The sequence below is a fragment of the Peromyscus californicus genome, unplaced genomic scaffold, assembly GCF_007827085.1.
Source record: "Peromyscus californicus insignis strain IS unplaced genomic scaffold, ASM782708v3 Scaffold_5__1_contigs__length_169319896, whole genome shotgun sequence".
NCBI classification, from domain to species: Eukaryota; Metazoa; Chordata; class Mammalia; order Rodentia; family Cricetidae; genus Peromyscus; species Peromyscus californicus.
In genome coordinates this window covers 55,264,999-55,284,120 of record NW_026294573.1, presented here as the reverse complement: position 1 = coordinate 55,284,120, position 19,122 = coordinate 55,264,999, and the positions used below count along the sequence as shown (strand labels likewise).

Genomic DNA, 19,122 nt, shown 5'->3' with positions numbered 1-19,122 from the left:
AAACATGCCATGGGGACACTGTTAGAAATGTTAGCCTCACTATGGTGTTTGTGAATGTATCTCAAATGGTGTTTCTTAAAATTCTGTCTTCTGAGGATTGTGAAGAATTTCCTACATTTAACGTGGCAGGTACTTAGTCCTAAGACCTGCTCAAAGGGACAATGTATGACAGTAAACTGTTGCTGGTTTGGTTCTCACATTAACACAGGAAGATGATAAGACTTTTCCAAGAAAATGAAGCTATGTTTTACCTAAATACGTTTGATCAAAGCCATTTCCAACACCACTGTCAACAATATGTGTGAATATCCATTTAGATAACTGGGGAATTTTGTCAGAACTCTCTCTCCCCCATTGAAATAATTTCTTAGGGCATGAATACCCATCATCTTTAAAAGTTGGGTTCTGAAGCTGTTGTCCAAGATGGACTGGGGTGTCTGAGGTTGGGGGTGCATAGTTACCTTTGGCAGGTGGAATCCAGCAAACGTAGTGTCAACTGTCACTTCTCTAGGAACATTTAATGGGACGATGTTGCCCATCCTCTGTACCTCATGGATGACAGCATTAGTATAAGGCATGGCATCCCGGTCAGCAAGGCTCACCTTCTTCTCATGACCAATCACTCTGTCAATTTCAGTCTGTACTTTTTCTGAAAGAAAGAAGAAAGGTCCATTAAGTTTTAGGCTACCCTGTTTTCATCTTAGTGTTTAATCAAGTGTTATTCTAAAATTATTTTTGTTTTTGTTTTTGTTTGTGTGTGTGTGTGTGTGTGTGTGTGTGTGTGTGTGTGTGTGTGTGTGTATGTTTTGAGCCAAGGTTTCTCTGTGTAGTTTTGGTGTCTGTCCTGGATCTCATTCTGTAGACCAGGCTGGCCTCGAACTCACAGAGATCCGCCTGGCTCTGCCTCCCAAGTGCTGGGATTAAAGGCGTGCCCCACCACTGCCCTGCCTTGTTCTAAATTTACTAAATAAATGCTATAGTACATTAATGAATTTTTAGTCACAATTTGAAAAAAAAACTATTGCACAAAAATGAAAAGGTTTTCTAACCTTGCCTGCTAAAATCTTCTAGAACTAAGAGGAAGAAGAAGGAAAGAATGGACCACTCTCTTTAAACCAGTGGAGAGAAATCAACAATGAACAACATGTAGCAATAGAAGCACACTGGGTCATCTCTGGAGGAAAGGACTAACAGTAATTTCCCAGTCAAAAAATTTCTGGAGGAATCTAAAGCATCTTAAGGAGGTAGTTCCTGACAGATTTTTCTGGATTGGGGAGAACTTAGAACAGTACATTCTACTGTTGGTAGTGGGAAGACAGTATGTCTTGAAGATGATTTGAAGTAAGAATAAGGGCAGTGAAAAGAGAGGACATGTAATGGAGTAAGACCACATGCAAGATGAGTGGGATTGAGGCTGTAGGTCAGGGAGATGGCATCACAAGATGTCAGATACAAAACTAGGGAGATTGCACAGTATCAAGGAAAAATGGTGACACATAGCTAAAGACAAAGGAGTGCATCAGTGGATTCTAATTCGATAACACTACTTTAGTTGGAACTTACCAAGTAACTTGTGTTACTTGACTGCTCTGTTTTCACCTAGACTCCAAGCTTTTTAAAGAACAGTCTCTGTGCTGGCTGTATCCAGGGCCATCATAGTCCTAAAACATTTTTGCAGGATGTGTATATTCCTAAGTGTTCATTCCCTCATAGTTATTCTGCATATTCCCAATTCAAAATGCCGTCTTCCAGCCCCATCCGAGATACAGTTTCCGGAAACATCATTTCACCTTGTCAAGTCAAATCACATGCTCACCTTGGACATCTGGATAGAGAGCCATGTAGAGCAGAGCCCAGTGCAGTGTCGTAGATGTTGTCTCTGTTCCAGCAAGGAAGAGGTCCAGAGTGCTAAAAATGAGGTTTTCTTCATTGAAACTGGTAGTATTGTCTGGGTACTAGAAAAGACAGTATGTACTCATTTATCCAGAGACTTTTGTTTGCCTCTACATACAAGATCTTCACCCTGGTAAGTGAACTTAAAAGGAAACAAGTACAGGAAAAATGACCCTATGTATGACTTCACAAGGAAGCAAAGGTATCACAAATGTCCTCCTTCCCAAGTATTGCGGGGGAATGAAAATATGACTGATAAGATACAAGACTTAGAAAGACTTCTTAATGAAAATAAGAAAAATATTCAGGCACAGACAGAGGAATTTAGAGTAGAACCTAATGCCTTGGTGCATTATGAAACTGAAGAGGAGCAAACCAAGATTATTAGAAAACCAAGCTTGTTTTATTCTTTTATCATATAAGAATGAGCACCAGATGATAGGGACCCCCAAGGTTATATAGAAGTTGACTGGACTCCTGTAGAAGTTTTAGATTTGAAGAGTTTTAAAGAAGCAGTCATTTTATATGGTATGCATTCACCCTATGTGAAGCAGATGTTAAATTAATGGGCAACTTGGGACAAAATTTTCCCACAAGACTGGAAAGACTTAGCTACAGCAATATTAGAAGCTGGCCATCAGTTACAATAGACAAAATGGTGGAAAGAGGAACCTAGAATCATAGAATATAGAAGTAGGGCGAGAGGTATAGAAATTTTCCAAGACCAGCTTCTCAGTGAGGGCTGGTATGTTGATTTGCAAAGACAGTTTATATTTCATGATCACACCTTGGTGCTATGTTGTAAAACAGTTTTGAATGCTGAAGACAGGACTGAAGAATCAGGAAAGACTGAGTCATTTACTAAAATTATACAAGGCCCAAAAGAAGTCTTCACTGATTTTTTTTTTACAAAGATTGACTTAAGCCATAAAATAGAACGATATTAGATCCAAAAGTTAGTCAAATATTAATTGAACATTTGGCTTTTGAAAATGCTAATTCAGAATGTAAAACAGTGATTAGGTCTTCAAATACAAGATTGGCACCAATAGATGAATAGATTAGAAATATGGCTGATATTGGTTCCTATGCTTATGATGCTGCTCTGATTGAATAAGTAATTTCTAGAAATTTTAAGAAAAATCAAAATTTCAGATGTTTTAATCATGTAAACAAGGTCATATGAAAAGGAATTGTAGGGAAGATGTTACTAGAGACAATGTGTTTCCTAGAGATAATCCAACAGAAGGCCACAGCCTTCTGAAGTATACAGAAAGTATGCCAAAGACTAGCATTAGACTAATGAATGCAGATAAACAAGGGACAGAAAAGGTAACCCTTTGCCACTAGAAAATGCCCTGGGGGGAGTATCCTGCTGGCCCCAATATTAAATTTGGCTCAATCATTCCATGTGAGCATTGGAGAAAGTCATCCACAGAGCAATTAAAATAATTAATACCTGTTGTTAAAAACTACAATGCTCTGGGTGTGACCAAAAACAGAATAATTTCTATAGATACAACAAAAAGGTCAGGAGAGACTAGAAAACAAGTATTTTAGCAAATTGCTATAAATGATCAGAGGCCAGTGCTAAAAAATACATACAAATGGCATTGAAATTGAAGGTATGGCAGACACAATGATTTCACCAAAATCTTGGCATGCAGATTGGCCTCTTCAGGAGGTAAATGTTCGCCTTCTTGGGATTTGAACTTTATCTCAAAAACCCAGTGCAAGCTGTGTTGAGTGTATAGGGCCAAAAGGATAGATAGGAAAATTAAAAACACATATGGCTAACATAACAATGAATTTGTAGGGGTGTGATTTGTTTCAGCACTGAAGAACACAGATTAACATTCTTCCAATATCAGAAACAAATCATAAAATAAAGAATGCTTCTGAGAGAAATATTAAATGGTATTATCAAGAACATCCATAGACTGCTCAGGTTGTACATAAGAAGGACACAGTAGTTGGTGGTCTTTCAAAGGTACCAACAGCCATACCTTTAAAATGGTTAAGTAACAAACCTGTGTGTATGTAACAATGACCTTTGATATCAGAATTATTACTGGAACTAGAACAGCTGTTACTGGATCAACTAGACACTTAATATATTGAAGAATTGACCAGTTCTTGGAATTCTCCTTTATTTGCTGTTAAAATGAAATCTGTTGTGATGTCTTACACAGACTTGGTGCAATGGGGAGGGCCTTGGACCTGCCTAGGCTCATTTTCCCGGACTCTTCTGACTTCCCATGGGAGACCTTGATTTAGGGGATGTGGGGATGTGGGGATGTGGGGTGGCTTGGGAGGGTGGGAGAGGGAGGAGGGGAGATCTGTGGATGGTATGTAGAGTGAGTAAAACATTTCTTAATAAAGAAAAATGAAAAGAAAAAAGAAATCTGGAAAATGGAGAATATTAACAGATTTAAGAGCCATAAATAGGGTGATTTAGCCAATGAGCTCTTTACAGCCTGAATTTCCCTTGTCTTCTTTATTACCTAAAGGGTGATCTATTATAGTGATTGATTTAAAAGACTGCTTTTTTACTATACCTTTACAAGAACAGGATAGAAAAAAGTTTGCCTTCACAGTGCCTACTCATAATTCCCAACTTGTTAAAAGGTATCAGTGGAAATTTCTTCCACAAGGTACATTAAACAGCTCTCACTTTATGTCAATATTTTGTACAATAGCCATTAAAATAATTTGTAAGCAGTTTCTTCAATCTATAATTTACTATTATATGGGTGATATCTTATTGATTAGGACACAGATACCTTAGCAAAAATGTATGTAGAAGTAAAAAAAAATTTTCCATGTTGGGAATTATGAATTACTCCTGAAAAAATGCAGAGAGGAGATTTTCTTAATTACCTAGGATATAAGATAGGTTTTAAAAATATTCAACCACATAAAGTACAAATCAGGAGAGATCAATTACAAACTCTTAATGATTTTCAAAAATTGCTGGGAGGTATTAACTGCCTAAGGCCCACAATTGAATTAACTCCTCAAGAACTGGGTAATTTTTTTCAAATCTTACAAGGTGATAAGGACTTACGTAGTCCAAGAAAATTATCAGCTGAGGCTGAAAGGGAATTATTTGGTAAAAGATAATTTATAGCATGTACATGCGGATCACTTGGGTCCAAAGCTTGGTTGTACCCTGGTCACACTACCTTCTGCGCATTTTCCCATGGGAATTCTTATGCAGAGAGGATAGTGCCTTAGTTTGGACATTTTTACCACACAAAGAGAGTGGAAAAAATAGAGACCTATGTAGAAAAGGTTTTGAAGCCTGTCATCCTCTTTTGAAGTAAATTGGTATTTCCAGGAGCACACATGTCTCACAGTCATGAAAAGCCTTATGTTATTAAAGCATTTTAAACATCATATTTTGTAGGTCTCTGAAGTGTTTGAAGACCATCTATATATTTAAAATTTAAAATTGATCTTGAAAACAAATCTAACATAACTAAAAGTTTGATTGTTATAGATGACTACTTACTGACCTGTATTTCTTTATTATCCTAAATAGCTTTCAAGGACTAGAACTTTACATTAAATTTTCAATTGAGCTGCATAGGTACAATAACTTATTTAGACGAAAGGAGGAAATTTGTGTGAGAATTGTTTGCACTTGCCACTCTGCTGTGACAATAAAGTTTACTTTAAATTAGAAAGAAGAGCTAGTTACTAGCTGACCAAAACTAGCCATAGAAGTTTTCGAGGACTGAGGACATATAGAGAGACACAGCAAATAGAGGGGAGGGGCTTAAAAAAATGCATGGCTTTTTTGGATTGAGGAAGCAGAGAGAAAGGAAGTCACTGGGCACTTCTTCGCAACTTCTCTGACCAATCAGATTTTAACCCTCTATTTGACTCCTGACTTTTTATTAATAATAGAGTAGTTTAGATAATCATTAGACCCAAGTGTTCACAGAAAGCTTCTAGCATTCACATGAATGGAAAGTAAGACTACCACATTCACATGCTTTTAAATTCTGAGAAACCATTACAGTGAAAAGAGAAAGGGATTGCCTTTGACAAACTTAGATTCCAAAGTCAACAGTATTATATCTAAGTGTTTGACATAGAGAAAGTCACTTTACATTCCATTCTTCAGATGCATTTTATAAGGAGAGAATGAGACACATTCCTTGATAGGACATTTTTAATTCATGAAAATTAAGTAAAACATGGCAAACAGTCAATAATCCCATTATTTTTGTGAGTATCTGAAAGAATAAAATAAATTCCTCTCTGTGAAACAAATCCATCACCATATTAACTTTTATAGTTGAAACCTCTGTTTCCATCAATTATTTCTTATCAAATCCCATTGTCTTTACCACCTTCCTCCTGAAACTTCAATTTGTCAATATTGTTTTTCATGTTAATAGCCCATACCTGAACCCCATATGGTCCTATGAGGAGACAATGTGCTTATTGATTACTATGCTAACAAGAAGAAATAAAAGAAGGTGAAATAAGTTCATCATTTTCTCACTGAAAGAAGAGGTGTTCAAATTCCATGAGTCACAGATGACAATGATGATTCAATGCTGTACTTTAGTGAGTAGCCCACTGAACTAAAAACTACATCCAGTTTGGCTGTATTACTGAGTCCTGTCTAGAAGGATGGATGGTGGTGATAAGGGGGAAAGACGAAGGCAAAAATCCCATCTAAACCTTCTGAGTAAATTCTAGCATTCAACTCAATGTTTCTTGTGTTCTGACGTGGGGATTGAAATGGTCTAGACAATTGGTTTCAGGTCTGACTTTCAATTAAATGGAATTCTCAAAGTTAATTGCTACTCTGGACTTTTGTATAGTTATTCAGATATGGACAAGTGATGGGGGATGCACAAAGTAAAGACAGTATTTTGATATTTTCAATGCTGTAAAACAAGTTGATGCCATACCACACTTATAAAATTCTGGCCTTATGCTTACTCATCTCAGGTAGACTAAATAATGATTCACTAAGAAGCCTACACCCATATCTCTAGAACATGTGCTGATTATCTAATTTGTCAAAAGAAACTTTTACAGATGTTATAAATATAAGGATTTTGAAATTAGAAGTCATAATTTAGTCAAATAGCCCTGGTGTAATTACAAGAGTGGTAGGAATAATGGTTCTCAACTGATGGGTCATGACCCATTTGGTGGTCAAGGTCCCTTTTATGAGGGTCATCGAAGACAATCTGAAAACACAGACATGTACTATTGAGAGTTGCTGTTAGCAAAAGGGCATGGAGTATAAAACAGGTGGCAACTAGTATTCAAAATGTCAACCTATCAGAACCAAGGGTTCTGGTAGAGGACTAAGCCATCACTCAAGGTGTGTTGGAGTTACTGCCTTTTGAATGAATTGGCTGTTTCTTGTTGTAAACTTCTTGTGAAATAACAGCTATGTTACCTTCCCATTACCATGCATTTTCATAAAATGAATATATGTAATCTCATGATTACATCTCAGTCTTGTGAGCACATATATCTGTGGGTGATCAGGAAGATCACTTTTCATTTAGCTGTATAATTTTGGTATATAGAAAATATACTAGGATATGCTTCATGGCCAGATCCATTGTCCCATGAGACTGTAGACCCTTAAAGTCTGCTTTATTCCTTTTCCTCAGCCCAACACAGAAAATAGTAATCTCTCCTCAGTCTAACACAGACTATACACATTTTGCTCATTTTTAACCTCAGAGCAAGATCAATCCAGACTAAAGTCCTTTGTATATAGATCATAAATTTAAAACTTTATAGTTATGCACAAGGCCAGAGTCGCAGGTGTCTTACCAAGGCTACCAACACAAAATACCCTAAGAGAAGCCTGCTAATTCTTTGCTTGCCAAGTCTGCTGATACAAAAGCTGTCTCAGAGTTTGTGACACTGGGTACTGCGCCCCTTTCCTCTGGTCCTGAGACATTGGAACCTTGCCTTACTATGGTAATGGTTCTGCTCCTTATTGTCTATTACAGGAATGTGCTATGACCTTGAGGGTTTTGAAACTTTTCTCAGGATTGCAAGGAGTCTCCTGTTAGAAATGTGAGAAGTCAGGCAAGAGAAACATGAGAAATGACTTAGAACAATAAAGTAAATGGACTGAAAGAGCACAGTGTGCATAGATTCATTTGATATCCCTTAGATTAGAATCTTGCTGCTTGTAAGCCTCTTACCCTGGACTCTGGGAGAAAACCCCTCAGGGCAGGTACCAAGAAGGCTTTTGATAGTGTACATTATGATTTATAACAGTAGAAAAATTACAGTTATCAAGTAGCAACAAAAATAATTCTATAGTTGGGAGTCACTACAACATGAAGAACTGTATTAAACAGCTGCAGAATTAGGGAAGTTGAGAACCACTGATTTAGAAGAAGTAGGAATAGGATCAGACTCAGAGGGAACTGACGGAAAGAAAGACCAGTACCAGCATGGACATTGAGGAAATTCCTACAAGCTTAGGCATGTAGATGTCTTCTAGATGCAGAGAGACAGTCCTAAAAATTGAGTTCCCAAAGTTTTCTAAAGCAGATAGCATATACCCACACTTAGCCCACTGTAAACATAAAGAACCTTATGTGGGTTTTTGTTTTGCAGAATTGTAACTGAATAAATCACATGTGAAATTTAAAATCATCAAGTTGCAGTAGGCTGTTTTAGCATCAGTTGGAAACTATTAAACCTCTAATTCTTCCATAAGATGTTACAGGCAGCATCTTCTCACCTTTCCCATTTCGTTTAGAAAAGCATCAATGAAGTCTCTCAACTCATCAGGATTCCAGTCTTTTCTGTGTTTATTGATTATATGAGAAACAAACAATTTCAGTTCTTCCCAGTTTCTAAAAATTTTTTGATGTGGTCCAGGAAGATGCTTCATTATCCATGGAAAGACATTGTAGAGCTGATTGGGGAAATAAGACAATCATAAAAACACCAGGTTTTAAGATGGTCTGGTTTTTCCCTCTTCATTTCTCACAGTGAAGCTGTGAACTACTCTGACATAGGTTTTCTCTCTCAGTTCCATAGTGAGCATTTTGGTTCCACCAAGGAAAATATACTGTCTCAAATCTCTTCTCACCATCCCGATTGCTTGCTCGCTGGTGCACGCCACCATCTCTTCTACCTGGATGCTGCCATTGTATGAAGTAGTTTTCTAGTCTTATGCTCATGTTCAGCCTGTAACCTATAGGACTTCCAGAATAATCATCTGACCATTTAAACACATGACTTTAGCCTGACTCAGTCATCCACTGTGTTTCCATTATACTCACAGCAAGTCCAGTGACTTTTCACTGTAGGTTCTATTCAGCTGGTCCTTGAGTACCTGTTTCCCTCTTCCTGTCACTTTACTCTTTATGATGTGCTGTGTCCTCTGTGCTTGCACCTGATTTTAAACATTTTCAGCTGTAACTCATCATGCCCAGAAATCTCTCCTCTGAAATCCATGTAACCCCTGCTCCTGTGTTCATGAAGCCTCTGCTAAGGGGCACCTCCTTAGAACTGTCTTCCAGGTGATCCTCTAAGTGATAGCTGTCTGTCACCCTCTCTCTATTCCTCTGTCATGACTATTTTCCTCAGGAAAATGATTAGAAACATCTGTGTTTGCAGGTAATTCTACACCATAGTGTCTCTTAATTATGATGTAATTGCCATATGAGTAAAACTGTATTTTTATTGAAATAATGCGACTGTTGAATCAACTGTTTTTACTACTATGCAGAAAGTTAATAGTATGGTATAAATGGTAAGGACATGGGTATGAATATTAGCTGTGATGCTTTCTAGGGATGGTAGATTAACAATTCTTTGATAGTTAATAATAATGATGATAATTGCTATTATTATTAGTTTATCTTATTTCAGATTCCTAACGCCACAAAAGATGCCACGTGTGGCAGTGTGTACCTGTAATGTTAACACTGGGAAGGAACAACAGGAGGGTGCCTCAGGCTTGCTAGCCAACTATTCTAGTGGATTTGGTGAGCTGCGGATTGTATGTGAAACCATGGCTGAAAAAATAAGCTCGAGAGTGACTGAGGATTAAACACAAAGTAGACATTTATCCTTGGCACTCAGGTGCACATATGTGTACCTATACAAACACATGCACAAATATGTACATACAAGGACATGTACACACAACTCTGCAGACACACATGCACACACATGTGCAAAAATTCAAAGGCGAATAAAGGAGTATCCTTTATTCATTTACATATGATATATTTGTCTAAGAAATCAGTCACATAGTGCTTATAACCTTTACAGGAGTTTGCCAAAGTAGATCAAAACAACATCGTTAAGCAAAATCCAATTGTAAAGACACAATAAAGAATCAGGATATCACCAATTTGAATTTCCAAAGACCTAGACTTAGTCAATAATCATTAATAATTGTTAATAACAATATCAATGTTAGTGAACATTGAGAATAACAATAATCATTAGATTAAAAACTGCATAGCCTCAAATATGTGCATACAGTTATTGCTTTTCATGAAAGTTAGAAATGCTTATTATAATATTCCCTATTATTGAAAATACAAAACTCTACAGGCTGATTTCAAGGATTTATATCGAATTCAGACTTAAAAGATTATATTTCAGATTTATAATAGCAAAAAACAAAACAAAACAAAAAAAACAAAAAAAACAAAAAACAAAACTGAAGACTCTATCTCCAGTAGCAGTTTCAAGATCCCCAAGCAAGTCAGGGAAAGTGGTCTTTCTACTTACTCGACCCATCACTGAAGCCTGCAAATATATGGCCTCATCCAATAACTTCAGCAGCTCCTGAAACTGGCCATCTTCATATTCAAAGCGCTCTCCAAAGGTGACAGAGCAAATGATATTGGAAACTGCATTTTTTATCTTCAAGTGAGGATTAAAAGGCTGTCCTGGAGGTGGGGAGAGGGGGAGATGAGTCCTTCAAAGTTATTTGTTTCTATTTTCTATAGACATTCAACTTCACATGACATACATAACAGAGATACATATGAGAGGCTGTATCCAAAGAATTGTGTATGGGGCTAGAATTCATCAAGGATTTAGTCAGTGCCTGGAAAGTCAGATACACAAGTTTTAAATTCAATAATGTGTTTGATGACCTGTTCTGCAGCACTCCTATTCAAGGTTATGGTAAGACATTCACTATTTGATCATAGCACACTGCAAGGGCTGGCATAAACGCCATGATGGTTCATCTTCCTTGTCAACCTGACTGGATGTAGAATCACCATAGAAACATATCTTTGAGTATCTGTGAGGAACTTTCCAGGAAGGTTTAACTGAAGCAGAAAGACCCACCTCAAAGGTGGGCAGCAGCATCTCCTAGGGTCCCAGATTGAACAAAGATGAGGAAGGGCACCAGCATCAGCATTCTCTATACTAATTGACTGTAGGTTCAATATGACCCACTGCCTTATGCTCCTAGCATCAGTACTTCCTTTCCATGAAGGGCATACCCTGAAAGTGTGAGTCAAAATAAACCTTTCCTTCCATCAAGTATTATGTCAGAAGAACAGCAAAGTAATTAGGAACTAATAAATAGCTGTCACAGTCCCCAGCACCTGCCCATAAGATGCCCACCTCCCTCCTCTCTTATGGCCTCTACAAGGTGTAGGGCTTCCTCCTGGATGCGCTGCTCTAAGCTCTTCTTTCCCAATCCAAAGTTCCTCAGTGTCATCAGGGCAAACCTTCTTTGTTCTTTCCATGTCTGACCATTAGATACAATCAATCCTGGAAAAAGGAAATTCACGATTATAATACTGTGAGTCTGTTATATGAACTTGTGGCAAACACTAGAGACATGAAAACCCATCTGTGCAAAAATCTCCAACAATGGACAGAATGGTCAATACTGTTGGTAGCTTGGAACATCAGGAATTTGAAAAAAGTTTCTATATCATGTAATTTAAAACATAAACTCCATAGGTTTATCAGCAAAACCTGGGGTACATATTTTTTTCGAGACAGGTACATTTTATTAGCAGATATCCTGATTAGATTTTGTCACTTGAGAAAAGGAAACCACAATTGAAAAGTTGTCTCAATCAGAGTGGCCTTTGCCCATGTCTGTGAAAGGCTGTTTTGATTAATGATAAATATGTGAGGGTCCACCCCCTAGGCCACCATGGGTGGTGCCATCCCTGAGTATTCAGGCCTGGGATATGTAAGAAAGCTATCTGAGATTTAGTCAGTAAGCTAGGCAGTAAGTGTTGTTCTTCCATGGTTTCCACTCTAGTCCCAGCTTCAGGTCCTTCCCTGACTTATCTCAATAGTGAAGTATAATCTGAATGCTTGAGCTGAAATAAAGCCCATCTTCTCCAAAATGCCTTTGTCATGGAGTTTTTCACAGCAACAGAAAGCAAACTAGAACAGTAGGAAAAGCAAGGAACGGGATACATTCAGGCTTTGAAGGGACACATAGATAGTTGCTAAACAAGTATACAAAACTCAAGGTTCCCTGATGCCAAAGCCATACTTTAGCTGTAAGTCACATAAATGTAAGTAATGATTTATGTTCAGCTAAATACCAGGAGTGCACTCCTGAATAAGTGAAAGTACATGCTCTTGGCATTTTAGGAGAGAGCCTATATAAAGAGGACCTTTAAAGCTAGACAAGTGATTCCAAAGGCAAAGAAGAAAGAATATTTGATGCAAAGGAACAGAGCAGGAGTGGGTGTGGGTATCTCCTCAGACCACCATTGGATGGCATAGGCAATACCTACCTATTTCCATTTATTTACTTCTAGAATGCTTTTCAATGGTCTTCAATATCATTGTGACCTCTCCTTCCAAGTAAAAGGGCCATTGCTGATGTCAGATAACAGAAGACCTCTCAACCTTATCCTATATGACCCTTCAGCAGCTTAGACCTGTCTTTCCTGAACCTCTACTTTCCAGAAGCACTCTGGACAATACTTACATTCTTTCTTCCTATTTCTCAATAGCAAATCATAATAACTTTTTTAAAAAGTTAAATAATACCACTTTTTTCTAGTGAACTCAGAAATAAAAACATCACTCAGATATATTAAGTAGCTATTCAAAATACTTGCCCTGTCCCAATTTTATATAACTCAGTGAACTTACAATTAGACTGGCCATTCCTAAGCAGTTGACCTTCCTCTAGGGTTTACACTCACGGTCAGTTACATTTTTTTTTTTTGAGACAGGGTTTCTCTGTGTAGCTCTGGAGCCTTTCCTGGAACTTACTCTGTAGCCCAGGCTGGCCTCGAATTCACAGAGATCTGCCTGCCTCTGCCTCCCTTATGCTGGGAGTCAACTACATTTTTATGCACTTACCCCCCACAAACAAAACAAAACAAAATGACAATTTTGAAACTACAAAACCAAATAACTAATGTGTTCTACCTTATAATCCACCTATTTTACTCCTGGGCATATATCCAGGGAATGCCATATTATACTGTCTTAATTAGTTTTCTATTGGTGTACTAAAACATTTCATCCAAAGAAACTTATAAAAGAGAGAATTGTACTCAGAGCTCACAGCTTCAGGGGGTTAGAGGCTATGACTCTCGTGGCAGAAACAGTGCTAGAGCAGTAGTCAAGAGCTCACATCTTGAGACACAAGCATGAGACAGAGAGAGATAGTAAGGAATAAAAGCATGTTCCCAGTGACCACCACTCTTCCAACAAGGCCATACCTCTTAAACATTCCCTAGCTGTTCAGCCAACTAAGGACCATGAATTCAAATATATGAACCTATAGAGTCCATTCTCAAAGCACCACTGCTACAATAGATATCTTTTCATCTCCATTTTTGCTGTTACTGTATTTGTGATAGCAAAGAAAGGGAACAAGCCCATATGGCTATCAACAGATGAATGAAGAATTAACATGTGATAAATATATAAAGTAGAATATTCTTTAGCTGTAAAGTAAAATGAAATTGTCAGAAAATGAATGCACTTAGAAAGTATAATTAAGCAAGATGACCAAACTCCAAAAGAAAAATACGTGCACATTTTCTCTCCCATGTGCATCTTAACTTATGATACATGCATGTATGTATCTACATAGGTATAAGTGTGAGTATAGTATACCATTTAGAAAGGAGGCCAAGAAATGGAAATATTAGTTTATGAGGAAGAATAGAATGCAGGCAAAAGTATACATGAGTTTTGAAAGATGATATAAGTACTTGCTAGTTTATTTTCTACTATCAAACATTAAAATAGCATAAATCCTCAAGATGAGGTTGGAAAGCTTATCTTCTTTCATCCCATTCTCCATTTTTGAGAAATCTAAACTCTTACAATTTTCAATACTATCTGTTGATACTCACTATCTAGCTCTACCTTATATTCCAAAACCATAAACAGAACTGCTTTGCTTTGCAAATTTAAGGCATTTCAGACAGCACTCTTATGGTCATGTTTATTACTTTTCTACTAATAATTCCTCATAAAAGCAAAACCTAGCAACATACGTGGCTTTTCCTAAATACTTTCCATCAGGAAATGCAAGAGACTTCCTTTAATGATAACATTTGTTATGCGATTGTCAATGGTGAGGTACCTTTCTTATGCCATAAAAAATTGAAGCACATACCTTACAATGAAACTTACCATTATTACCAGAAACACGTTCTCTAACAGGACTGATAGGGCGATTTAAAAAGTTTTGATCCAGGTGTGTAAACATTTCCTTGATTAAAGGCAATCCAGATACAACCACCACTGAAGTGCTGCCCAATTCCAGGCTAAATAGGTTTCCATACTTCCTCACAAACTGAAAAAATATTTCAATATCAGAGTTCAATATGTCTCTATATGAGGATCTAGGATGTTAAGCATCTGCAAAGCCAGTGGGATCATATGATGGTTTTATGTATTTCTTCATGAATGAAGAGATACAAATTGATCTGTGGAAATTTTCTGACCTCCCTTCCATTGCATTAAACTTCAATTTAGTTAACTTCAAGAATGAAATTAACCCTATATAAAATCAATAATTATGGATGAATATGAATTAGTTGAGTGTACCATTTGCTCCTAAAAAAACCATGAGAGTGTAAGTGTCAAGGAATAAGCAAGATCTCAAACCTGAAGCCTTTTAGACTATAGTAAAGCAGAAAACACCCAAATTGCCAAAGACCAGGTAAATCCATGCTATAACAAGCCTGGACTCGTCCAGGCAGTGGTGGCACATGGCTTTAATCCCAGCACTTGGGAGGCAGAGCCAGGCAGATCTCTGTAAGTTCGAGGCCAGCCTGGTCTGCAGAGTGAGATCCAGGACAGGCCCCAAAACTACATGGAGAAGCCCTGTCTTGAAAAACCCAACAACAACAACAACAACAACAAAAAAAAACCCAACAAAACAAACAAAGAAAAACAAAAAAACATGAAGCATGGACTCCTTAGTAAATAAACCTGTCTGTTTAGCCAGAAGAGAATATTTTCTCCCCAGTCTCAGCTAAGTATGAAAAGTACAACCAAGGATGGATGGTGGACATGGATAAATATATGAACTTCTGGGTTATATGAGTAGCTCATACATCCTTTCTTAAATTTTTTCTCTGAGGAACAGTGAGATTAGCAATGCAAAAGACACTGTTTACTGGTTTCGGACATGTAGCTGCACAGCTCCCTCCTGAGACTTTGAGAAAAGAATGAACTCTTTGTATAAAGGGCACATACTCATGGTAAGGAGGAGAACAAGGACAGAGTGAATTTCCAAATCACACAGGACACTCCCCAAGTTAATGTACAGTATCTTTCAAATTAAATCTCATCAACTGCATAATGATTTTACTGTTCTGAGCATTTTCCTTATTTGTCCAAAAAGGCAAGTGAGTTGCAGGGAAATTAATGCAGCCAAGGAGGCAAAGGTCTTGGCTGCAGAGGGAATTTGCAAGATATTATGTAACATTTGAAGACTAACATGATAAGTCCATAGGACTCTAGGCTTTACTCAAATTTAGATGATGACGACCAGCCATCAGACTAACAGGGGGGGTTTTGAGAGAGAGAAAAATGGAGACAGAGAGAATGGAGGAGAATGTTGGTGAAGATACAGAATGTCGAAGCTTGTGAAAATGTGTGACAAATGATAATGTATGATCAATGTTAACATGTGTTCAAGGGTCAGCACTGTGTAGACCCTATCTCTGCCGTCTGTCTGTCTTGGACATATCCAGCTGTCACAGTGTTATTAAACATAAGGACTCCATTCCTTCCGTTATCCGTGGTGTTCAGCTCCATCTTTATTTCAATAAACTTGTACCTTTCCACAGTGACCACAGAGCCCTGGCCTATGTTAACACTGTCAAAGCAAATATAATGATTTGTTCTTATTCCTAAATCTTAGTCCTTCATTAAAGCTAGAACCTAGACTCAGTAATTCATTTGTTCTTTATCCAGAGTCCTCTGTTAACTTCATCCACTGTAGCACAGGCTTCTCTGTCATGCTCATAAGGACACAGCTAATGTGTATGCCTTTTCTTTTAAGAGAAGTCAGTGATGGGAGCTTATAATAGAAGGAAATTTCTCATTTTATCTTGATGGATGTTTAGATGAGTAATTTTGTCCTTAATAATAATTTTCTGACTAATTCAGAATATTTAGTAAAGATTTGGCTGGGTCAGCTAAAAATGTCAGATTAAGGTAAGTGACAGTTGCCAACTTCTACAACCTAGTCAGTCAGTGGTTGTGCTTGCCTGGGATTCAGCATTATAATACTCCTTACAACAATGAATGTCACATTCTATCTTTACTGGCTTCTTGCTCATGCATTTTACCAGTGTAGAAGAATTGGGTCAAAACCCTTTATGATATAACTGAGTAAAAAGGGACATGCCAGATGACCTCTTAGAACCCTAGTGTAACAATTGTAGAATGTATAGTGGATAAAATGACAAGGAGTACATTGAGATGGTGTCATAGTGTGGAGGAGACTTGCACTGTGCATCATCAAGCAAGCCATTAACAACATTACAAAGCAACGAGTTACAAAATAACTGTGGCCCCAACCCAGTTAGTTACTGAGACTTAAAATCAGAAATGATAATAGCAGCAGAAAAAAAGAGGTAGTGGTTTGAAACTGGAGCTGGAGAAAGAAGATAAAACCTTGAGAAACAGAAATTTTACAGCAGAGATGCATTTCCAATACATTTAGCAATCAAGTAAATGTTGAAAACAATGAAATATTCAAAGTGTACCATTAGGGAGAGGACACTCAGTCATTAAATAGAGAAGGGTGAGCACTTGAGGCTGGGGAGATAACTCAGTGGATAAATACAAGCATGAGGCATGGTATTTGAGTCCCAGGACCCATGTAACAAATTGGAAATGGTGGTGCTAGTTTCTAATCCCAACTCTGGGTAGGCAGAGACAGGCCAGCCAGTCTAGCCTAGTCATCAAGTCCTCCGGCACCGTGAAAGATCTTATCTCAAAAAATGATTGGATGGTTCCTTTTCCAAGGAAGGAGATTCAAGGTTGACATCCTACCTCCACATGTACCAGTCTATACATGTGCACTTGCACTCTCACAGGTACATACAGACACACACACACACACACACACACACACACACACACACACACCCCTCCGCCATACAAATAAATAAAGAAACAAGAAAAAAAGATGTAAACTTAAAATGATTTGTTTTGATATAAGTTCTTAAACTTAAGAAGTAATAGACCAAATATACAAGATAAAAACACAAACAAAACTAAACAAAAACAAACAAATAAAACCCCACAAAATACTGTACCAGGCAGGTGTGCCGGATCGGGCTTATAAACTAAAGACCTTTTTCAGTGTTCTGGAAAGGAGAGGACAGAAGAATGGAGTATATTAACTGGGAGAAACCAAAACTAGCAAGCCATAGAGTTCAATCCTCCTGGCCAGGCCCTCTGCATTGTCCCCAGATCTCCAGCTCAGGATTAGGATCAGGATACAACCAGGCACACTAATCTCCTTCCTACCTGCTGAAGTGCCAAGTGCAGCTGCTTGAAATCTATTTGAAAGAAGTTGCCCACAAAGGGCAGGCGCTGTGGTCCTGGTGGGTAGTTCTTGGGGTGCCTGCTTTTGAGGAAGTCGGCAAGGAACAGGAAGGTGACAATAGCCAGCAGCAGAGTCCAGGGATTGAGTGCTGACCAGAAAGCAGCCACCAGGGAACCCACAGAGCTGATCATGGTTTGGACCTTAGTAGGCTCCTCTTTGGAAAGAGCAAGAGCAAGGGACAGTAAGCCTTCTATAGTGGGGCTACAATGCCTGTTTGCAGGCACTTCCCAATCCCTTATGCCTTTTTATGCTCTTCCCAGGTCCAAGTCCTCTTGCGTCTTGCTGCCCTCACTGCTGGGTGAGTATTGATTTCTGGAAATAAGCCACACAGAGCTGGAAAAGATAACTCATTGCTTATGTCCTTAAAACGAATTGTTTTGGACACCATAGAGACTCCTAGGTTTACAGTTTCCATGCCCAGATCCCAGGCATTGAGTTTCTGTCTCTGGTCATCCTTCTATCCAGTGGCTGTAAGCTGACTTCTGTGGTCACTGATAAAGTTGAAGACTAGATAGTCATAGTTTCATTTTGTTATGATAGCAGCTAAATTAGGTACAAAACTTCGAACTCACTAAGATAGGATTAATAGTGGAGTATTTTCTCTGAATTTGCCACATGCAAATGGACTGGATATTGTAAATGTAATTCTTACTTAAAAACTGTTCTTATTGTGTATTTAACATATTCTTACTATGTTCAAGTTAAAACCCTTCCTTTTTATTTAGACAGGAAGGTGGTAATGTTGTGGAATATTACTTTAACTAGGCAAAGATGTGTTACATTTGTCTATGTTGCTTTTGTTTAGTTATGTAAAGATGTGTTGCTATTTCACTTTGCCCACCTAAGCTACCTGGTTGGTCTAATAAAAAGCTGAATGGCCAATAGCTAGGCAAGAGAGGGATAGGAAGAGCTGGCGGGTGGGCATAGAGAATGAGTAGGAAGAGAAATATAGGCTTGAGAAGAACAAGAACAAGAAGAAGAAATAAGAAGAAAAAGAGAATGAGGGAGAAAGAGAGGGACTTGCCTGGGCAAAGAAGCCAGGCAGCAACCAGCTAGTCAGACACTGGAGGAAGCTGGAAAGTAAGATACACAGAAAGAAAGAAAGAGAGAAAGGAAGAAGAAAGAAAGAAAGAAAGAAAGAAAGAAAGAAAGAAAGAAAGAAAGAAAGAAAG

The 19,122-nt window shown here is 38.0% G+C and overlaps 1 protein-coding gene across 1 annotated transcript in view; it reads right to left on the bottom strand.

The window, feature by feature from the left end:
- LOC128096906 (cytochrome P450 2J5-like) overlaps nt 1-18,227 on the bottom strand; it is a 31,630-nt gene extending 13,403 nt beyond the window's left edge. The window contains exons 1-7 of the mRNA XM_052717030.1: nt 17,872-18,227; nt 14,512-14,674; nt 11,503-11,652; nt 10,651-10,811; nt 8,639-8,815; nt 1,817-1,955; nt 462-649 (exon numbers count right to left, since the gene is read on the bottom strand). Of these exons, the coding sequence (XP_052572990.1) occupies nt 462-649; nt 1,817-1,955; nt 8,639-8,815; nt 10,651-10,811; nt 11,503-11,652; nt 14,512-14,674; nt 17,872-18,081 (1,188 nt within the window). The 5' untranslated portion in view covers nt 18,082-18,227. The remainder of the gene's footprint in view (nt 1-461; nt 650-1,816; nt 1,956-8,638; nt 8,816-10,650; nt 10,812-11,502; nt 11,653-14,511; nt 14,675-17,871) is intronic.
- Nucleotides 18,228-19,122: the final 895 nt, after the last annotated feature.